Source organism: Ambystoma mexicanum, chromosome 2q (genome assembly GCF_040938575.1).
Source record: "Ambystoma mexicanum isolate Mex_15411 chromosome 2q, UKY_AmexF1_1, whole genome shotgun sequence".
Taxonomy (NCBI): domain Eukaryota; kingdom Metazoa; phylum Chordata; class Amphibia; order Caudata; family Ambystomatidae; genus Ambystoma; species Ambystoma mexicanum.
The window spans coordinates 1,348,507,879-1,348,532,099 of NC_090924.1; the positions used below are offsets into that span (position 1 = coordinate 1,348,507,879).

At 46.8% G+C, this 24,221-nt stretch overlaps 1 protein-coding gene across 1 annotated transcript in view; it reads right to left on the reverse strand.

Moving 5' to 3' along the window:
- Window positions 1–24,221, reverse strand: part of DYNC1LI1 (dynein cytoplasmic 1 light intermediate chain 1) — a 1,016,060-nt gene that overhangs the window by 187,551 nt on the left and 804,288 nt on the right. Inside the window, exon 11 of the mRNA XM_069648812.1 lies at window positions 848–965. Coding sequence (XP_069504913.1) covers window positions 848–965 — 118 coding nt within the window. The remainder of the gene's footprint in view (window positions 1–847; window positions 966–24,221) is intronic.

Consider the following 24,221-nt stretch of genomic DNA (forward strand, 5'->3'; position numbering starts at 1 on the left):
CAAGGGGATAACGCCATAAAGCTCTGTATAATCTGCGGTATACCATCCAGTCAATCATTGAGACATCTCTAAACGGAATGTGAGGGAACTTGGAATGTGAGATTGGCTTTGTTCAAGCAATTTATATCACGGGGAGGAGGGGTTTGCGGAAGAATACTTCTGGCATAGAGTAGTTTGCGGTCATGAAGTAGCCTTAACCTCTACTGTTGTGCAGGTTTTTAAAAGCTGTAACATCATTGTTCAAACATAGGTAGTTTGAGATTGTGGTTTGACAGGCTTAGCATGTAACTGAGTATATCTCGCTGAGTTTCCTTGAAATGGAAATTATGGGCGACTGAGTCATTAAGCTACCGACTCAAGCCTTCTTCTCTCCCTTTTCTTCTTTTCTCCAATTGGTTTTATTTCAAAGAAATCTTTAACTAGGTTGAAAATGATATGTGGATGTAAATTTGGATTCAGGAAAACTCTTCCTTAATAACTGGTTGGTAGTATACATTTATGGAGTCCTTATAAGTTTCCTTTTTATGCATGCTATGTATTGTGAGTTTTCTTTTAATATATGCTATGTTTTTGTAAAGGTTTTGTATGTCTTGTTTGTACTTTGAAACTGAATACAAATAAAAAAATAAAAAATAAAAAAAGAACAAAGGAAGTTTGGGGACCACCGTACAGAAGTGAGAGGGGCTGCATGCATATTAAATCCCCACCCAGTTTTACAAAGATCCTTCGATGGCGGATTGGAAACTGTGGGATAATTAATAGAACTAAGAAGAACAGTGTTATTGCATAGGTGTACCTTGGATCACAATTGAAACAGCAAAAGACAACTATTAACAAATTACAATACCTTTCATATTAGGGTCGATTTTCTTGGAAGCAATAGGGATCGGCGAAACACTGGTATTAGAAGACCCTGATCTGCTTGGTGTCCGAGGAGATCCCCCAGCAGCCCTTGGTGCAGCATCCTACATCAAAACAAATCTTAAATGGTTCAAATATGAACAAATCAACATGAACAAACAGTTTTAAAAAACATGTTATTAGATGAGTAACAAGCTGTTTTATTTACAGGACCTATGAGAAGATGGGTAAGTCAATCCCCAGTTAACCAATCCCTCCCAATTAAGTAATGCTTTTGATTACAAATTTGGTCCTGATTGCAATTAACTTATCTTTGCCCCAACATTCCTGCTGATATCAGAAGTGCCTGGCAAAGTGCAGAAATGCCCAATCACAGAGGCTGTGGCCTTGTAGTCCTACTCCTCAGAGTGGCAAATAAGAGGGCCCCAAATCTTGTCCCTTGTCCTACCCCTTGTGCCCACCTGTTTTTATGATATGTGAAAGAATAAAAACTGCCATGAGTAAAATAGCAACTTATGAATTCATTCCTTGATACCTATTTAGTGATATATCATGATCTGTTTTCATTACAATTTTACTTTAAGGTAAGGTCCACCAGGCACTCCTCCTTTTGTGTATATCAAGCCTGTTTTTAAGCAGTCCACATTTGTCTCATGCCAGGCCCCCTCGGCAAGATGCTTGTCAATACTTTTGGATCTTATCCAGAGATCAAATATTTGAGCAAGAAACCAACAGAGTGCAGAACAGAGATCCCATGCTGAGCACCCCACACCAGCAGAAGGAGAAAGAACAGCAGGGAGAGAAGTGCAATCACAACACCTGCGTGCAGTGGCAAGAACAGCCACATGGTGCTGATGAGTTACGGCGGCAAGCAGAACCAGAGATTAATGTCTGCCCTAGACCCCAAAGGACTGGTGCGGGGAACCCAAAACCTTGCCTCGGTGAGAGTTACCATATGGGCGCCAAGAATGGGTCCTCTATAACACGAACAAGGACACCGACTTCCCAGGATGCCATTGCTGATCCGGACCAGGCCGACACGATGGAAGTGGGCAGGGCTTAGCCCACCACTTCTGATATTGCCTGACATCACACTGTCCTGGGTGGGGAAGGTACAGCCAGATTGGCCAGGGACAAAGCCAATCCACAGAGAGGGATGGAGATAAAAGGAGATCATAGGAATCTGAAAATGTGGAGGGGGAACTAGGGCAGAGGAGGTGGAAATAGTGGGGAGGAGGAAATAGGGCGGAGGAGGGGGAAATATCGAAGGGTGGTGGCATGTCCTAGGTGGAGTGGAACAGAAGATTGAAAAGAGGAGTGAAGAGAAGTGGGTTGAGAGGAGAAGGGGAGTAAAAGGAAGAGCAGGACAGGTGAGAGTGGGCTTTACTGGAAGACTGAATCAAGCAGTGTGTCCCAGTAGAACACTTACAGGATAGAGTAGGTAAAGTTAGGCAGTCCCTGAGGGAGTTCAGTGAGAAACGGCAATCTGCATTTAGGTCCTTACAGCTAGTCGAAGGCAACATTAGATGATAGGGATCAACCTTCTGTATCTACTTACCAGGGCTCAGGGACACCTGGGTTAGGGAGGAGGTGCAAAAGAAGACGAGAGGGATGGACCAAGAGCACACACAAATTTTAATAAAAACCATTGAACTGACGGTAGTGATTCTTGTGAAATCTCTGACAACTACCATTTGATATAGAAATCCCAACTTTCAGCAGTCAGGAAGGCAGGAGTTGGGGCGATAGTGTCCAATCATGCAGATGTTAACCTGGTGTTAGATTGTTCAGGGGGTCCCTGAACATAGACAATATCTGCTAAATACATTATTGCTTCTGGATGTTGCCATCGCACAATATATCCAGGGCAAAATGGTACGCTGTATAGATAAGGATTCCGTACAGGATACACTAAAAGCCACTGAGGCAGGGTAATAAGCTTTCCGGCATACCAAAAATAGCAGCAGGCGGCAGAGCGAGAGAATCTAGAAAAACCATTATGGAAAGCAAAACAAGATAACTGTAGCCCAGAAACAAAGCATGACGTACTGCGGAGAGCTAGACTAGACTACTGGCTCACAGAGATGGTGCAATGTACACTTTCCTACACAAGGAAGGCATACCATGATTTCTGGGAGAGGGTAGGTGCCCTGCTAGCCAGTAAGCAAACAAATAAATAAAAAAAGTAGCCTGGTGCCATTATACAGGATGATGGGTAGGTACGGATGAAGGATTAGTATATTAATGGCACCTTTAGAGAGTACTATGAGGCACTATACATACCAGAAGAGGCAGGCACAGAGGGAGACAGAACACAATTCATAAATAGACTAGAATTACAGAAATTAGGCAGAGTTGAGTCAAAGACCACAAAGACCATGATCAGGTGGGAAGAAGTGGTAGCAGCAAAGAAACGCACGCAAAACAACAAAGTTCGGGACTGGACTGGCCCCCGCTTCAATTTTACTGTAAGGGACTCTGGTGCCCATGCTTCTGGAGCTCTAATCACACTAATCCTGAAACCAGGCCAAGATCAGAAACTGCACCAACTATATGCTAATATGTTTGTTAAGTGCTGACATATAAATATAGGCAAAGATCTTTGCGACCCGATTAAGTGAGCAGATTACCCATTTAGTACTTCATCATAAATCAGATGGGATTTGATTGGGCCAGCACAGTCATGACATTATGAGAGCCGATTGATATTACTCATGTTTCTAAAGATCGCCCTGATCCATTGGCAGTGATCAGCGTGGATGCGGAAAAAGCATTAAATACGGTAAACTGGGGAGGAAGGATAGCTTGAAAGCAAGACAAACGCAAGTCAGAATCCTGATCCTTCGTTTAGAAACCACTCGCTGTTTTAAGTGCATTATAAAAGAACTATTATAATTATAAATTGGGCACATCCACAATTAGTCCTGAGAAAGCTCTGCTTCGTCCCCAAATGCATCAACCTTTTCAAATCCCTATACAGGGAGATATAAGCACAAATTCTATTGAATGAGGTATGGTCCGCAGCTTTTCCTATAAACTGCGGAACCCAACACAAGGCTCTGTTGTTACCCCTTCTCTTCCATTTCTTTGTGGAAACACTGAAGATAGCAATAGTTTTCCATTAGGGCATTAAAGAGATCACATATGGCATGCATACTTCTAAGGTGCTCTCAAATGTGGACGACCTATTGATCCTTATTTCTGCCCCAGGACAATTACATATCAGATAGTCAGCCAAATGCAATGAAGGGCTCAGATAATCTAATTTCCAAGTGTACATAACGAAGACTGACACATTCCCAGTTACGAGAGCATGCCTCAGACACCTGTATGCTGATCAACAACTTCTCTGTTCCAAGGATGGTTTCAAAGACTTGGCAACTCCATCACAAGAGACACCTCATCTATTGGTGCAGAACGTAAGGTACAAGAGAAATTATTTTTGATTGCAGGAGATGAACAAAATTGAATAAGATTGGTGCAATCAAAATGACTGCTTCCTAAACTGCTGTATTTATTCAACATGCGGCCACTGCCTCTCCCCAAGAAACTACGAAGGGAAACATGAAAAACGTGAATGACTTAAATGTGGGGGACCGAAACTAGACCTGGGACCCAGCATCAATTTTGACATTCCTGGTAAATGATGGAGGAATTGCTTCCCTAATGTGGGGAAATATCATGCTGTATTTACATTGCGTGCCTTACTTTATTGAATTAATACCAACTCAAACACTGCGCCCGCTTGTTGACCAAGAAAGCTTCCATAGCTCCCACCCCTCTGGCCAGCCTGATCATGATGAATAAGAGTCTCTTAACCATTTTGATCCAACAACCTGTATGTCATACTGTAATTGAATGGAAAGAAGCAAGCAAAGAAACGAGCCAGAAATACCTGCTTTTTGAGGATTTATGCCTGTGGAATAAACCTGCATTTGTATCGGAAAACAAACAATTGGACTGGATTTAATGTCGTACCACAGGCATTTGAATACAAAGACGTTTCAGAAAGGAATTTGTTAATTGACTATGGCTTCTTGAGCTTTAAGTACAAACTGAGAACGTCAGAGGTCCCAAGATACTAGATTTTGTTGGATACCCTTGCTTGCGTGTTCCCATAGCTGAAGACACACTTGCGCAAGCCACCAATCTTAACCCAGCTATCACAGAGGCTACTTCTCTCAGCATCAACAATGTTTTGTTGGTTGAGTTAAAGTTCCCAGGTCACTGGACTGATCAGACAAAATGCGTCTGAGTTGGGCAGTGCAATTGATTAATATGTGTAGAGAGGTGGTAGAGTTAATTTGGATCTAAAATACACTAAAGTGCAAATCATTCACTGTTTGTTCCGGAATCCCTCAAGAATGAAAGTATGCAAACTCTTTCCATGTGACATGTGCTGTGTGTGCAAGAGGAAAGCAGGTTCCCATCTGCACATGATCTGGGAATGTGATAAGATTATACAATATTGTGACATCCTGCAACATATTGAATGAATTACAAGTTATGTAGTGCCACGTGCACCAACTCTGTATGCCGTTTTCTTCCCACCACAACAGTGCCAAGTTTCTTTTGTTAACAAATAATCCCAACAGGAATGTACACCAATGTGTAGCCCATTTAACAATGTGTGTGTGATATCTGCACTGTTTAATTACTGCTCTATTTGCTAACATATTGCTCGATATGGCTCACTATGTTTTCCCATTCCCAATCTCCTTCCTCTAAACTTGTATCTGCCCACTGGTGAATGTTTTGTTGTAGGTATGGTAATCTAAGGAATTTAGCACTTTTGGCCCATGGAAATGGTTACATTTATGTAATTGAAGATTCCAAATACAATTTTTAAATGAAAAAAATAGGAAGTTTAATAAAAACTATCAATGCACAAAATGGATTAGAATACTACAGACCCAACCCTGTTAAGGAAACAGAATGCAGACTTTGAGACTATAGTGCACTCTGAGTTGAAAAGCTGGGGTGATCAGACAGAATATTTCAGCAGCAATGCCAACGTTCAAGGCTTTGTCTTTACTTTGCCTTTAAAAAGCAAAAGCGAGCTTCAAAGTCACTATGGTCCTTTAAGGCAGACTAGTGGGACCTGACCTTTTCAAATAAGATTTCTATTGTCTTTGAGCCAGGTTTCTAGGCACATTACTGTAGTCAAGCCGGTGTCGGGATGTGCTTTTCCAATGGCGAGTTGGTGTTGTGTCTGTTCGAGGTGCAAGATCCCAACAAACCCTCCTGTAGCCTCATTAACAACTCAGTACATATTTGAAAAACTTAGCTGGTGATAAGCTGCTATTTGTACTTCCTAAATACCTTCCCCACCATACCTTAAGCTCCTCAGAACCTGGGCATTTAAACCTCTATGATACTTATAACCAACTGAAATCAGTCCTCTATTGCCTGTTCTGCTGATCCAAATGCCAAAAAATGTAAACAGAACAAATTCAAAAAGAAAACCAACTTATTTGGTCAACCATATCTTGCATATGGGGGGCGTGGAAAGCAGCTGTGGAGTGAGAAGGATTTAAACTGAGCTCCTGCCCGATCCGACAAAATATGCCGGAATGCCTGCAATCGACCGTGCTAATTCTCCTCACTACCCAACAGACACTTGCCGGAGAACCTTGGGGGTGCACTTTTCCCACGCATTAAGACTCCGACCCTGCTGCACAGAAAATGCAACGCCCGGCTTGTCTTGCCTGAGGTCTGTGGAGGAAGAGGAAAGATAGTGCCTACGATCGTGTCCCCCTGAGCCTCACACGGAGCGGGAAACCAAAGGCAGTGCCGCACCAGGATATCAGCAGTGAAGGAGACAGACCTGGACCTGGCAGGTGCCTGCCAATAAACAAGCCTCTGCACGTCCCGGTCAGTGGTAGCGGCCCCAACACGCCTAGGGAGCCCAGGACTTTGTAAGTGTGAATGCCTGTGCCACAAACGTATTGCCTCAGCCAGACCACCCAGTCTACCGCAAGATACTGCACCGCAGGTGCCAGAGCACCCGGGAGCAATTCTATTCCTTTGAAATAATTTTCTTTTTTGTTTGTTTGCAACACGCAGAGTTCACGAACCCGCGTGCATCGGTGGCAGGCCCAGCTTCCTTGCAATATCGGATGTAACTCCACTCAATTTTTAAACCAGATGCAGCCTCCGGCCCCACCAGCGCATCTAAGGCCCACGCCATCCATTTAAATACACCACAACCCCTCGATGGTATCAGGGCATGGTAGGCCCTGGGACCAAATCCAAAAGGTTACATATTTGCTGCCCAGCTCATCTCCTAAACACACGACGCATCAGTCCTAATGCATGGAATCATTCGAGAAGGCAGCCCATAGGTGAGGCAGAGCTGGGAGTTCCCGCTTCTCTTACTGCTCCACTACACCTAGAATAAGTCAAGCAAATCTTCAAGCATTACTTTAAACCCACGCTACCGTCCCGGACAGCCGCTGCTTGGGGACAAGGCAGTCAAACCCACACTTTGGGCCGGCAAGCAGGATACATAGAAAGTTGAATGCCTCCCAAAGCACCGAAAACAAAGGGCAGCCAAGCTACATTGGACTTTTACGCCAAATCGCCGCTCCAGATGTCCACCGCACAGGTGGAATATGTGCTAGACAAAACTAAAACAGCCGAAGAACCGGACAACCAAATATTACAGGCTATAGCGGAACTAAAAACCTTGTTGTGCGCCAAGATAGATAAGGTCATGGTCGAGGTGGGCCTGCTGCGACAGGATGTCAGGAAACTGGCGGAAAGAAACACCAACCTAGAGAAGCAACTAATGGACAACACCGCCATGAGCCAGGAAATCCAGGCCAAGGTCAAAGTTTTGAAGCAGAAAGTTAGGCTACTGGAAGACAGGGCGGAGGACGCAGAGGGGAGCCTGACGCAATGTATGAATCATAGGACTGCTGGAGGGGGAAGAAAGCCCAGACCCTACATCATACATCATACATCAGAAATACGTTTTCGCAAGAGGCCGGTCCAGGAAACATCTCACAGAGCTTCACAAAAGAAAGGGCGCACACGGCACTGACCCGAAAGCCACCATCAGGAGCTCCCCCATGCCCAATAATTGCAAAAATTCTTAGCTATAAGGACAGAGAGAAGATCCAAGCCCACTCGAGGCAGGAAGGTGCGATACGGCGAGCGTGACTATACCCTCCAAATCCAGAAAAACAGGGCCCACTTCTGAACAGCGAAAGCCAGGCTCAGTCAGGCAGGCTTCAAATATATGCTTATGTACCCGGCAAGAGTAAAATTCCTTCACAAGAACCGTGCCCTGTTCTTCAACCTCCCCGAAAAGGCACATGCATGGATGGACAGGAAAAAAAAAAGAATAATAAAAATAAATAAATCAGCCCCATCACAGATAGCAGCCACACCCAGCATTAAAGCTGTGGCTTTCCAACTAAGGAAGCACACAAACCAGAGGCGAGAAAAGCAGACAACCCCAGACGATCAATATAGGATCATCTTTGACTCGATTTTAACTGGGAACCTCCCAGATTTGCAGTCAGCACTTCGCTTAAGCTAAAGTGTAGGACCCCCTGAAGCACGCTCCAATGCCACCTGCTAGCGAGGGCCCGATCCAGGACTGCTGCCTTTTCTCCCTTAGAGGTTCTTTTATGGGGTTGCTCGTTTTTGCCCCCACGCACTGCGTGAAAGTCCCTGACAAGGGTACCGAGGGAAGTAGCGAAACGCGGACACGCCTGAGCATAGGCAACAATGCTGGGTGAATGTTATCAGTTAACAGAGTTAAGAGTGTTTTTAAGAACCCCATTCTGCCTGTACCAGTGGACACCCTGCCAAACCGCCCGATACCCCAGCTTTTCACTCAGCATACACCAAATGGAAAATGCAGGCGGGTACCTCACATGAAACTTGGTTGTCCAACAAGAATCGTTACTTACATAAATACGTGGTCTAGAGGTGGCATTCAGTCAGTGACTCGACCAGTATACAAGTCCTCACTAACAGAAATCGCCAAACATGGCCACCGACTTGAAATTGCTTACATGGAATGTCGGAGGATTGAATAGCTACATGAAAAGGAACAGAGTCCATGCGTACCTCAGAAGACAAAATAGACATTGCTCTACTACAAGAGACCCACCACACGGCCGATGAGCAAGAATTAATCGCCAGGAAATGGGGCGGGCGGATTGTGGGCTTCCCATTCTCAGCGAACGCCCATGGGGTATTGATCTGGATCGCCCCATGCCGTGCCTTTCAGGGAAATCCAGTATAAATCAGAAGATGAAGACAGAATGGTGCAGGGTTTCCTGGAGAGTGTGGACACTTGTATAATTAATACTTATGCCCCAAACCATGACACGGCCACCTTTTTTCAAACACTTTACCCATGCCTAGGGCCATTCCAGGAGGGAAAGATTATATGGGGAGGTGACCTCAATTGAGTTATAAAACCGCAAATGAACAGGTCGGACTCCAAGTTTCACAGACCAGCCCCATCAGCCCAGGCCTTGTCAGCACTTCTGTCTTCCTTCGAGCTATTAGACATATGGCGCATGCTCCACCCGAATTCCAGACATTACTCGCACTTTTCTGCACATGACAATGTCCCCACCAGACTGGATTATTACTTTGTTGGGAAAGACCTGGCTCCTGAAATCACTGACATCGAATACAAGTGCTCAGTTTCGGCAGACCACTTACCCCTTTTATGCTGATATGGCGATACAGCCCTCCTAGACCCCCAAACCCAACGTGTCTGAATCACTGCGGGACCCCCTCTTTCAAAGTCATGTTAAAAATGTATCACAGGTCTCTAAAAGTGGTAATTAGAGGCGCCACTATCGCCAAAGCATGGGGCATTCAAGCCTCACTGAACAGGGAACGAACAACTATAGAGGAGGCACTACAAAAGCTGCCACAGACGGGTCAGGGCCAGCTGATAGGGAATGCCAATGAGATAGCATTGCTACAAAAATGCATGGGACGCTGGGATAAGTTTGGCATGCATAGTTACACCAAATACATCGAAGGACAGCACGCTGAAGGCAACAAACCTGGTCGACTACTGGCCTGGCTATACAATAGGAACAACATACACCTTTATTCACGATACACACACAGCAAGGCAATACATGTACCACACAAGAAGGGATTAGCGCTGTTTTTCAGGAATACTATCGCAACCAATATCGAACAGGACCAACGTCCAAGCGTACATACACAGGAAATACTAGAGAAATACAACTTCCCCCAACTAGATTATATAGCCTTTAAAAAAACGTAGACATCCCCCTCACACTAGCAGGATTTACTGACCCAATTCGATTACTACCATCAGGGAAAACTCCCGGCTTTAACGGACTACCCGGCAAATTTTATAAGGTATTTGCTGAGGACCTCGCACCTCATCTCCTGAACACGCTGATGGAAGCGTATGAAACAGGCATTCTCCCTCCTAGTCTTAAAGAATCAATAATCGTACCCCTACTCAAGCCATGCAAATCACTGTTGAAGTGCAGCTCATACAGGCCTTTGTCCATGTTATACCAGGACAGCAAAATCCTTACAGCTTTGCTAGCCAACAGGTCGAAAAAGGTAATCCATTTCCTTGTGCACCTGGACCAAACAGAATATGTACCTGGTATGCATAGGTCTTCAAACCTAAGGCGCCTGCACCACATAATCGACCGAAATGCGAACTGGGACACCGTGTGCGATAGCCTCGTTGGATGCCATAAAAGCATTTGACGCCATTAAATGAGACTGGCTACATGCCACGTTGCATCGGTTCATCTTCAGCCAGGCGTTCATAACCAGGGTGAAACTTATATACACAAAGCCAATGGTAAGATTCAAAACTGGCAAACACATCTCAGGTATATGGGAGCAGGAGAGAGGTACGAGACAAGGCTGCCCACTATCTCCGTTGCTCTACATTTTAGAAATGGAACCGATAGCAGCATACTTACGGGCAGAATACATAAGCGCAGGCATCCCCATTGATGGCACACTTCATCTAATCTCATTGTATACTGATGACACATTGCTATATGTGCAAAATCCCAAAGACAACCTAGAACTACTTAGAGACCGTAGTGCTCCTCGCACAGCACTCAGGAATTGCAATCCATATAGATAATCGTTTATCTTCCCACTTGCAAGCCTGGCCAAATCCAATTTAACAGATTACTGGTGTTGGCTTTGCAGTGGAGCACGAAACTTTCAGATGCCTCGGCGTCAACATATACCATGACCCCACAACAGAACACTAAGAATACTCTAAAAGCTCTAGATGGCACAAAAAGCTCCATGAAGTTCTGGTCCAAACTGCCCCTCTCACTTATGGGAAGAGTTGCACTGTTTAAAATGGGGGTGATTCCCAGGCTCCTACATCACTTTGTGAATGGCCCCTTCAACATACCGAAGACCTTCAACTCCCTATGCAGGGAATTCCTATGGAGAAACGGTAGATGCAGAATAGCTTTATCCTACCTACAAAGGCCCTACGAAGAGGGTGGCATCAATACTCCACACTTTGAGGCATACTATACTGCAGTTTGTGGCGGGCTGGTTGGGAGACGAGCCCACTGCTGACATCAAACTGCTTCAGCCCACGACACCAGACTACTTTCTCAGGGCACGCTTGTGGCACAAGAAGCCTAGGCCCACTTCAAATCCACATCTGATATTGTAGGGCATCCAAATATGGGACAGGGCTCAAATCGATAGCACTGTTAGAGCCATTTTCAGTGCAGATACCTTTAGCCTCTCAAGTTGCACTAGCACCGCAGGCTCGGCTGGGTATCCGCACACACTGGGAAACTCATGGCATTGCTACTATAGAGGACCTGTTGAGTGGAACCACCTTTATACCCTTCAACGAACTAGCAAATACTGGCATACACGATGGGCAATATCTGCTGCACCACACTATTTCGAACATAGCAGTCCACAGATGGCCCACATATAGCGAAACAATAGAAACACATTCGGTAGTCAATACCTTGTACGACATCGCTGTAGGAAGCTGTTAAGACGGTCCTGGTGGCGCAGAAGTTCAGAAGGCCAACCTAATTACTTGGAACAGGGTAACCTCTGGACGAGCCAGACCAATCAAGGTAGCGATCGCGGCGGTCAAGACTAGGTCTCAAGAGGGGTGAGGGTGACTGAAAGCCCGCAATGAGCACACAAAGCAAGAGCGCTTACAAACTACTCCAAACAGTTGTTATATCAAAAATATATACACATTTATTTTAAGGCCTTTAAAACAATGACCGCAGCGAGAAAATCACAATATCACAATATTAAGCCAACACATACCATATCAATACAATATATATACAAATACGACAGTCTCAAGCATTAGAGGCACGAAATGTGTAGTCCACCTGCAAGGGAAGGAAAACAGGCAGTGCGATAATGCTTTAGACTCAGTTCGCCTTCAGAGGCACCTAACTAGGTGGAAGTCCGAGCCCTGCGAAGAGTGGAGCCTTGTGCTCAAAGTACCTGCACACGCTGGTGCCAACGGGCAAAAGGAGAAGCTCTTCGGAGGAAGTCAGGCAGTTCGGGTTAGTGCACAACAGAAGAAGAACAGGTTCCGCGACTCAAGCGCAGCCTCCACAGCGAGCAGAAGCAGAGCGCGAGTACGGACAAAAGGGTGCTGTTTTTACACAGCAGGGAAAAGCAATGGGCTACTGCAGGAGGGCGACCAGATCCTAGCTATCCTACTCACCGGTCCCCGAAGCAAGCAGACCCAGGCTTCTCCACGTTAGTTTCAGCAGCTGGCAGGTTCAGAAGAGCAGGGAACGCCTCGTCGTCGTGTAGAGAAAAAAGACGTCCCAATCGAAGAAACCTGCACAGTTTTGTCACCCCAGCAGGGCAACGGAGCGGCCGTGTGTATCCGAGCCAAATGTACACCCCTCCCTTCAGACCTGGGAACGCCAAGTGCACGAAGCGTGGGAGAGTGACAAGGACTCGAGATACAACACAACCTGGCGGCGGTTACAGAGCAGGACTCCCTTGTAAGCTGGTCAGTCAACTGGATGGCCCAGAGACGCTTCCGAAGGCTTACTTGGCAGGTGATGATGAAGTCGCCGGGAATAGCTGTTCCTGCTATTCCAAAGGTCGAAGCACCAGTACAGGCCTTCTGGTTCGATCAAAGGAGGAAAGGGTTTCACAGGACGACAGCAGTGCAAAGGAGGATTCCTTCAGCGGGTCACCAGCGATTCCTCGGTCCAGCCTCTTGGTTGCAGGATACTTGGCTCCTGTATTCCTTCGTTCGTGAGAACTCAGGAGATCGACATGGTAGTGGTGTTTCCAGCCCCCTCTTATCCACGGTTCCCTTCGCGCCAAAACGGAGGGGAGCCAATGGGAGATCTGCTCATCAACACACATACCATACGTGGACCAATCACGGACCACGGTGGTCCCAGGCATTCACACCACCCTAGACTCTCTGGCACTCAGGATGTGTATTGGGACCAGACATCCCAGCCCACACACTGGAGGCACACAAACGGCATGTAGAAGCCCGCGAAAGCAACCACGTTTCGCGGGAAAGTACATGCCCAAATAAGGAAGGCCCCGGGTCAGCTCGACCCGGGGAAGGTGAAGGGAGCAAGACGGTCAGTGGACAGGACAAAGGAGCCTCGTGGTCTGGCCATTTTGGGAGCCAGGCCACCATTTTGGGTTCAGTGCGAAAAACGCGCTCAGAACGCCAAAAGGAGCTCAAAATACACAAATCGATCGCTGCCACCATTCCAGTCCCTGAATGATTTGCACCGATCAAATACAATCCTAAACGAGTATCTAGGGCCTGTAGAAGGCTAGAGACTCAAGAGAGCTGTAACTTAGCTTACAGTGCCCTCTTGTGTCATGTTGCACTAAAGCCGCAACATGATAAAAGAAACTACGGGAAACAGCGTTCCCCGGTACTGACTGTCTTAAGGGCATGTCAGTTTCCCCGTAAGAAAGGAGCGAAAGCCCAGAGGAGTGCAGCAGAAGGCTGCACTTCTCTGGCAAAGTCAAGAACAAGGTGAAAAACAACAGCAAAAAGTTTAGGGGTTGCCACATGGAAGGAAAATTACCTACAATTATGAAATCTTTCCTAACACTCGCCCCTCCCAGACTATGGACAGGGGGAACTAATCCACCCCTGGATGAGTCTCTTGTTCAGGTCGGTTAAACATTCTGGACAACCCATCAGCATTGCTATGTTGGACACCTGGCCTATGCTCAATAGTGAAGTCGAAGCCTTGTAGACTTATGGACCACCTAAGCAACTTTGGATTCTCCCCCTTCATGTTCATTAGCCACTTTAACGGCTTATGGTCAGTTTGCACAGTGAAGTGGGTCCCATAGAGGTAGGGCCTCAGCTTCCTTAGGGCCCACACAACAGAGAAACATTCTTTCTCTACCGTGGACCATCTGAGCTCTCTGTCCTTAAGCTGGCGACTAATAAAACCGATAGGGTGTTCCTTACCCTTCTCATCTACTTGTGATAGTACAGCTCCTATCCCAGTGTCAGAGGCGTCCGTCTGCACGATAAAAGGTCTTTGATAATCAGGGGCCCTAAGGACAGGGGCCTGGCACAAGGAGTCTTTTAAGCCATTGAAGGCCTTCTCACACTTGTCGGTCCAAGTTACCTTCTTGGGTTTCTTCGGAGTTGTGAGGGCAGTCAGAGGAGCAGCTATGGTGCCATAGTCTGCCACAAAATTGCGATAATACCCCGTGAGTCCTAAGAAGGCTCTCACTTGGGTTTGCGTAGTGGGGGTAGGTCAGTCTTGTACTGCTTGTACTTTACTGGGTAGAGGCTGTATCCTCCCTCCACCTACTTCATGTCCAAGGTAAACCACTGAGCCTTGTCCAATCTGGCATTTACTAGCCTTTATGGTCAAGTGGGCTTTCTGAAGAGCCTGGAGCACAATCCCGAGGTGTTTCACATGGTCTTCCCAGGTGGCACTGAAAACTGCTATATCGTCCAGATATGCAAGACAGAATTCGTCCAACCCATTCAACACATGATTCACAAGCCTCTGGAAAGTGGCAGGTGCATTCTCCAACCCGAACGGCATTACCCGGAATTGGTAAAGGCCGTCTGGAGTAGAAAATGCTGTCTTCTCCTTGGCATGTTCTGCTAAAGCTATTTGCCAATAGCCAGCAGTGAGGTCAAACGTGCTGAGGTACTTGGAGGCACCCAAAGTATCCACCAGCTCATCTGTTCGAGGCAAGGGGTGTGCATCTGTCTTGGTGACAGCATTCAGAGCCCTGTAATCCACGCAGAACCTCAATTCAGAGGTGCCTGCCTTTGGAACCAACACCACAGGGCTGGACCAAGGACTACTAGAGGGTTCAATCACCCCAAGGTCTAACATCTTGTTGACCTCGGTCTTAATATAAGACCGTACTTTGTCTGACATCCTGTATCACCTACTTTTGGTAGGTACACTGTCTCCTGTGTCAATGTTATGTTTGCACCAAGGTGTCAAACCAGGCGACTGTGAAAACAGGGGGGAAAACTGCCTAAGCAAACTTTTCACCTCAGCCTGCTGATCAGAAGTCAGGTGAGGGGCCACTCGGACACCCTCAAAGGAGCTATCTGAAGGACCGCTTTGGAACAGGTCGGGGAGAGGTTCAGACTCCTCTTCCTCAACATCTGAAGCCAGTAGCAGTGCTGCGATTTCGACTCTTGGGACGAAAGCCTTCAGCCTATTCACGTGAAACACTTTTGGAGCCTTTCCAGGCCTTCCAAGGTCCACTAAATAGTTAACCTCACCCAGGGGCTCCACCACTGTGTAAGGGCCTGACCATTTGTCCTGTAAAGCTCGAGTCCTTATTGGATTCATGATCAGGACTTGCTGACCAGGTGTAAAGTTGATGAGGGAAGCTTTCTGGTCGTACCAATGTTTCACCAGCGCTTGCCCTGCCTTCAATTTATCACTAGCCAAGCCCATCAGAAGTACCATCCGTTTTCTGAGCCCTAGCACATAATCAACTACGTTGGTAGTAACAGGGGGAGTGGGCATCTCCCATCCCTCTTTGACGATGGCTAAGGGTCCCCGTACGGGATGACCGAACAGAAGTTCGAAGGGGCTGAAGCCAACACCCTCCTGTGGTACCTCTCGGTAGGCAAACAGTAAGCATGGTAAAAGAAGATCCCATTTTCTTCTCTGAGGCTCCTCCAGAGCCCCAATCATGCTCTTTAACGTTCTGTTGAAACGTTCCACCAGACCACTGGTCTGGGGGTGGTATGCAGAAGAGAACTTGTAGGAGACCCCACATTCTTTCCACATAGCCTGCATATACTTCGACATAAAGTTGCTGCCACGATCTGACACAACTTCTTTAGGGAAGCCAACCCTAGTAAATATGCCGAGTAAAGCTTTTGCAACTGACTTGGCAGTTACAGTCTTCAATGGGATGGCCTCAGGATACCTGGTTGCATGGTCGACCAGCACCAGGATAAACCTATTGCCCGAGGATGTTTGCGGGTCAAGGGGACCAACGATGTCGATCCCTACCCTTTCAAATGGTACCCCCACAACTGGGAGCGGTACCAACGGAGCTTGGATTGTCGTGCCAACCTTACCAGACAACTGGCAGGAGGCACAACTCCTGCAGTGACTTTCTACTTGCACCCCCATCTTGGGCCAGTCGAAGTGCATGGATAACCTTTGCTTGGTCCTCTTCATACCAAGGTGACCAGCAAGGGGAACTTCATGCGCCAACTGCAGGAGGAAGGGCCTAACAGCAAGGGGAACCACCAACCTCCTATGGTCTCCTTCTGTAGACTCTGTGGGCTCGCTATACAGGAGTCCACCTTCCCAATAAATCCTATGCGTCCCAGGAGGTTCACCCTCAAGCTGGGAGCAGGCCTGTCTCCTTAGGCCTTCCAGAGATGGGCACTCACGTTGGCCTTTACTGAATTCGTCCCTATCAGGTCCTCCTTCAACTAACAAGTCTTTTAGTTCAGGATGATCGTTGGGGTCGAATACTTCAGGCATCGCCACCTCCTCGTCAGGCCCGGGCGATTGACCAACTTCCTCCACCGCAGTGGTAGGCGAGCTCGGGGGAATATTCTCTTTCCCTCGTCGTGACTTGTTGACACCTTTCGCCTTGGGTTTCCCCTTCGGCTGGGGCGGCGTATTGGACTTGGCCAATGCTGCCCGTGCTTGAGACCGTGTGTAGGGTCTTTCGGCAGTGTCTCCTACGAGCCCTAAAGCTCTGAGATCATTACCCAACAAGACCTTTCCCGGGACGTTTCTCTGAATGCTCACTGGAATCCTGACTGCTGTACCATTTAAAGTAAGATTTACAGGTATTACGGGAAACATACGGAGGGGGCCGTCAGCCAACTTAGTGGGCATCAGAGTAGCTCTGGCAACTTCCTCTGAGTCTACCAAGGTAGAATCCACTACAGTGCGACTGCACCCACTATCCCTAAGAGCTGGAGTATCCACTCCATTGATCAGCACACTGTCTTTAAAGTAGTGCTTGGTATTATCCGGAATCCTAGCATAAGCCTCTGCGACTTTAGGCTCCCAGGAACCCAGGGACACTAAAACTACCTCAGCCTCTATCCCGCTGGGAAATGAGTCTGAGGAGAAGGATGCTCCTGTAATCTCTTCTTCCTCGTAGGAGGAGAAGGCCAGATTAGCGGAGTGGACCCCCAAAGGTCTAACCTTACACCGGGGATCCCCCTTCACATGGTCAGTTGCTCCACAAGAAAAACAAGATCCATTGGGTCTGTTTACGTAGGGAGGCTTATTGTAACCAGAGTTCTGTTTCGGAGGCTGACCTCCACTACCCTGTGAGTTCTCTTGTGTCTTACCGTTGTTTTTCTTTTTGTGGCCCTTATGGGAAGAAGATTTAGCAGATTCCCCACCCTCCATATCTTTGGACTCTTTCCCTTCCTCCTGCTTACCAGGATGAGTTTTGTCCTTATGGGACACTCGATGTGAGACCCATAAGTCTGTTGCAATGGCCAGCTTCTTAGGATCTATCTCCTTCGAATCGGCCAAATGCTGCTTAAGCTCCGGGGAAGAAGAAGCAAAAATGTGTTCCAGCATGACAAGATTTATCATGCCTTCGAAGGTAGAAACCTTGTAACCTTCGACCCAGCCAGTTAAATTTTTCAAAGATTCAGCGACATAAGATACCCAAGTACCACCTTCCTTTTTCTTATACTCTCGAAAACGCTTTAAATATTGGGCCGGAGTCTTCCCAAACTTTAAAATGAGAGTTTGCTTTAACATTGCGAAATCAGCTCGCTCAGCCTTCGACATTTCCATAATGGCACTACAGCCAGAATGGGGCAGTCTGCTGAGTAACCATGCAATCTTATCAGCATTGTCAACTTGTTGAACTTCGCATGCATACTCAAACGCATTCAGCCAGTCCATAATGTCATTCCTTTCTTCATATACACTGAGCAGATCTTTCGGAAACCGTGGATGAGAGGAGGCCCCAGACCCATGTCCAGGACCCTTGGACCCATTTGCAACCTGAAGCTTAGCCAGTTCCAACTGGTGATCCCTGTCTTTTTGTTTTTCTGCCTGTTCGATTTTTAGTTTGGCTATGCTGAATTCAAGCTCCTGCTGCCTAAACCGCAGCTCTTGCTTCTTGAATTCAAGCATAGCCTCCCCATCAACACTGGCAGAGGAAACATTAGACATCACATCCTCCCTGTCCTCGTGGTCGCGATGGATCAGTGCAGCGGCAGAACCGTCGGTTCTACCAGTGAGAGCAGCCCCACCACCTTCCGCACTGTCCTCATAAGTTATAGGGTCAAGCTGCGCTTCTTGCCAGGCCACGATTCTTTGGATCATTTCCAATTTCGTGCCTTGAGAGGAAACACCTCTCTCCGCACACATCTTCTTCAATGTTTCTGATTTGGAAGCATTTAAAGTTAACAAGGTATTTGTTTCCATACTGTTTGATAGGACTATGGCCTTTTTAAAGTTATACTACAACAATTCACTACGTGTACTGGTTGGAATAACCTGAAATGCCTTAGTTCGAGCGCAGCACTGGATACCTTCAGTCGTATCCCACCGCTGTACACCAATTTGTTAAGACGGATTTCTGAACTCTGTCCTGGTGGCGCAGAAGTTCAGAAGGCCAACCTAATTACTTGGAACAGGGTAACCTCTGGACGAGCCAGACCAATCAAGGTAGCGATCGCGGCGGTCAAGACTAGGTCTCAAGAGGGGTGAGGGTGACTGAAAGCCCGCAATGAGCACACAAAGCAAGAGTGCTTACAAACTACTCCAAACAGTTGTTATATCAAAAATATATACACATTTATTTTAAGGCCTTTAAAACAATGACTGCAGCGAGAAAATCACAATATCACAATATTAAGCCAACACATACCATATCAATACAATATATATACAAATACGACAGTCTCAAGCATTAGAGGCAAGAAATGTGTAGTCCACCTGCAAGGGAAGGAAAACAGGCAGTGCGATAATGCTTTAGACTCAGTTCGCCTTCAGAGGCACCTAACTAGGTGGAAGTCCGAGCCCTGCGAAGAGTGGAGCCTTGTGCTCAAAGTACCTGCACACGCTGGTGCCAACGGGCAAAAGGAGAAGCTCTTCGGAGGAAGTCAGGCAGTTCGGGTTAGTGCACAACAGAAGAAGAACAGGTTCTGCGACTCAAGCGCAGCCTCCACAGCGAGCAGAAGCAGAGCGCGAGTACGGACAAAAGGGTGCTGTTTTTACACAGCGGGGAAAAGCAATGGGCTACTGCAGGAGGGCGACCAGATCCTAGCTATCCTACTCACCGGTCCCCGAAGCAAGCAGACCCAGGCTTCTCCACGTTAGTTTCAGCAGCTGGCAGGTTCAGAAGAGCAGGGAACGCCTCGTCGTCGTGTAGAGAAAAAAGACGTCCCAATCGAAGAAACCTGCACAGTTTTGTCACCCGAGCAGGGCAACGGAGCGGCCGTGTGTATCCGAGCCAAATGTACACTCCTCCCTTCAGACCTGGGAACGCCAAGTGCACGAAGCGTGGGAGAGTGACAAGGACTCGAGATACAACACAACCTGGCGGCGGTTACAGAGCAGGACTCCCTTGTAAGCTGGTCAGTCAACTGGATGGCCCAGAGACGCTTCCGAAGGCTTACTTGGCAGGTGATGATGAAGTCGCCGGGAATAGCTGTTCCTGCTATTCCAAAGGTCGAAGCACCAGTACAGGCCTTCTGGTTCGATCAAAGGAGGAAAGGGTTTCACAGGACGACAGCAGTGCAAAGGAGGATTCCTTCAGCGGGTCACCAGCGATTCCTCGGTCCAGCCTCTTGGTTGCAGGATACTTGGCTCCTGTATTCCTTCGTTCGTGAGAACTCAGGAGATCGACATGGTAGTGGTGTTTCCAGCCCCCTCTTATCCACGGTTCCCTTCGCGCCAAAACGGAGGGGAGCCAATGGGAGATCTGCTCATCAACACACATACCATACGTGGACCAATCACGGACCACGGTGGTCCCAGGCATTCACACCACCCTAGACTCTCTGGCACCCAGGATGTGTATTGGGACCAGACATCCCAGCCCACACACTGGAGGCACACAAACGACATGTAGAAGCCCGCGAAAGCAACCACGTTTCGCGGGAAAGTACATGCCCAAATAAGGAAGGCCCCGGGTCAGCTCGACCCGGGGAAGGTGAAGGGAGCAAGACGGTCAGTGGACAGGACAAAGGAGCCTCGTAGTCTGGCCATTTTGGGAGCCAGGCCACCATTTTGGGTTCAGTGCGAAAAACACGCTCAGAACGCCAAAAGGAGCTCAAAATACACAAATCGATCGCTGCCACCATTCTAGTCCCTGAATGATTTGCACCGATCAAATACAATCCTAAACGAGTATCTAGGGCCTGTAGAAGGCTAGAGACCCAAGAGAGCTGTAACTTAGCTTACAGTGCCCTCTTGTGTCATGTTGCACTAAAGCCGCAACATGATAAAAGAAACTACGGGAAACAGCGTTCCCCGGTACTGACTGTCTTAAGGGCATGTCAGTTTCCCCGTAAGAAAGGAGCGAAAGCCCAGAGGAGTGCAGCAGAAGGCTGCACTTCTCTGGCAAAGTCAAGAACAAGGTGAAAAACAACAGCAAAAAGTTTAGGGGTTGCCACATGGAAGGAAAATTACCTACAATTATGAAATCTTTCCTAACAGAAGCCACGTAATATCTAGGTCATATGACTTTCTATTGACTAGGGGCCATCCCAGGGGCCTTGAGGTGGACCTGGGTCCCCCCTTCAGGGACTCTGACTGGGCGAAGATACTGAAGTATCACAAGCACTACCCTAGATGTTACGCCACTGATGCAGGTTTACTATACATGTTTTGGGTCATGCCCAACTATTGCAACATATTGGGGAGAAGTGGCGACTAGATAGAGTAAAGGGTGTGAACCAGATACCCCAATACATGGAATTGTTTCCGTTTAAAATCCTAAGGAGGTATTACTTGAGATTCAGATTGAATCTGTATGACAGACGAGAAGTTCTTAGCAACAGAAGGAATTGGACAGGTAAAGATGTGAGATGTCGGTTTTGCCGATCCGAAATTGAAACTCTGAAGCACTTGGTATTGAATTGCACAGGGCCTAAAGACGTACGATCCAAATATTTGATTCAAGAAAGAAAGCTGGTCGCAACATACAGTACCGAAGAATGGTGGATACGTCTGCATTGCAGCACTCGTAAGAAATTGTCTCTAGCACTTGCCCTGTTTCTCCAACAGTTGGAAAAAATGATGGCTAAAAAAAGAATAGCAGGAGTTGCTACTCAACCAGATGTAACAAGGCAATGACAGGACACAAGTGAAACTATAAAAAGAGGCTGATGGTTTATTATGAGATTATATAGCAATAAGAAGCCAATGAATGGCGAGAAGTTTGAGAAGTTAAAGATTTTCTAGGTAGTATTATATTAGTTATTGTATTAGCTATTAGGTAGTACTTCTGAGGGAATTTTTTTTTTTTCCTTTTTCAAAAGTTTGTATAAACTAAATGAAAATAAAAAAATTTAAAAAAAGATAAAGTAAAGCAGGCCTGACCACAGACCTACAATTGCCTTCCGCCAGCCTACTAGGATGCTTCATGCACCACAAAACCACATGTTACACATCCAAAATGAAGGACTTAGCATATATACTTGCCAAACGTAAAATAGCAATGTCATGGAAATTTCCTCACGGCCCCAACATTACGGACTGGTAGCGGGACCTAAAAAAGTGGTTGCAGCCGCAACAGCGGCTTGGCGGGGTGCAGTGCACACGTCACCTCGACACCAGCAGCGACATCACACTTTGAACTGCATTCATCCAATCACTATTAGCCCCAGACGAGGACGGCCCCCAATCAACTGACCCTCAGCCACCACCAATATTGACAACCTCATACCCATAATCACCACACGCATAGGCCAGACTTTACACTACAGGCAACCCGGGCAGAAACATGGGAACTGTAGGGGTGGGGGATATAGTTGGGCAAGGCTTATTGTTCAACTAAAGACCCCATCGGGTCACATGAACTCGTTTCTCCATATGACGATTGTAAGTTTCCTATTGATTGATTGTAATGTTAATTCAGATAAAGTGAAAACAATAAAAGTGCTTTACATTTTTTGTTTTTTAAAAAAGCCTATCTAGCATACTAGGACTCGCGAAAATAAATCGGTCCATAATTCCTGAAGTTGGCCATATTGCCTTTTTTATTTCATCACCCTTTGCAGAGATTCTCTAGGGTCGGTTATGTACAGCAAAATTCCATTGGCAAAAATGTCCAATATCCATCCCTTCACCCACTTTAATCCCTTTTACCCCATAATGTTTTCTTACTGCATCCTCCAAAGGTTTAACAACAAGAGCAAACATCTGTGAGAGTAGACACTGTTCACCCCCTACAGGGAGATCATGCCTGAAGTGATACCATTAATGCTTACCTCCGCTGTGGCTTAGAATAAAGCACCCCCACCTAACAAAGTAAATCTGAATGACAGCCAAATGTTCCCAAGACTCCTCTTTCAGTTATAGAGCTCTCAAGCATTTGAAAACTGCATCAATTTTGGAAGTTTAAAGGGATTAAAAAATGTGGGATTGGGTAATCCTTGCCTTCAGGGTAGAAGGGTTAATAAAAAAAAATAAATCACCAAATAATAATCATTTTCATCAGGGTTCCAATAAGCTCCACAGATTCCCTTTGTATCTCAGTCCCATCTCCTTTTTCCCGATTCAAGAATGTCACCTTTATCTCAACTACTATGATCACACGAACCATAAATCTCATTCCGAAGCAGCAGTGACGCTGTATTTTTCCAATAGCCTGTCACTGTATTGACCAGTTCCCGTTACTAACAAACCTTGGCATGTCCATTTGTCATATGAACATGTTCAGGTTTTCTTCTTCAAATGCATTATAGCCGAACATTCAACTTTTCCCAATGTAAAATATAAAAATCCATTAAGCGCGCTTGCCACCAGATTGCTTATGTGGCGAATTAAGCCCTTTTACATTGAGTCGCCACCTTCCACCTCACAACAGTTTTATTAGCGGAAGACAGTGTGAGGAGCCAGGAATGAGACGTGGACACAGAGGACTCATATTTTGGCTATAAACATTTATTGTAAAATAAAAGGAGTTGGTATGGTATGGTAATATTTATTTGTAAAGCGCCTATACACAAGGCAAGTGTTTCAAAGCGCTCAAGGAGGGAGGGAACAGGGTGGAAAAAACAACAGTCATTCAGAGCCCTTGAATTTCTGAATGATACAAGTCTGCACAGGCAGAGTAAGTGCATATGATACAACTAACAGGCCTGTTATAAGCCTGGCAACGATTCTGCAGTTTTTCCAAATGCATTGAGGCACCACCATGCAGGGAGAGGAGAACAGGGAAGATAGACGATCTAGTAGACATGGTACGCATATATCGTGCAAGTGCACAGACAGTACAGGAGAGGGCAGGGAGTACAAGTGCAGGGGTGCGGGTGGGGGAGGGAGGAGTGTGTCCAAGTGCACCCAGTCAGTCAGAAACTGGTAAGTGCTGAGAGATGCCACTCTCATGGGTCATTGACAAAGTGCAGTAGCGATGAGGCAAGTGCAGGCACCGGAGGCAGTGCAAGATGAGTAGCGAGGGTGCCATGGACCTGTGAGACCCTGAGGTACATCCGGCAGCCAATCAGCAAGCTGTGTGGAAAGGAGGGAGAGAGGGATAGAGCGGTGAGAGAGTTTAGCTGAGTAGAGGGAGAGAGAAGGAAGAGAAGAGGAAAGTCTTAAGGAGTTTCCGGAACTTAAGCAGATCAGGCTCAAGACGGAGGGTAGCAAGGAGGCTATTCCAGAGGGCGGCCCCTGCTGAGGATAAAGGGCTCCCTCCAA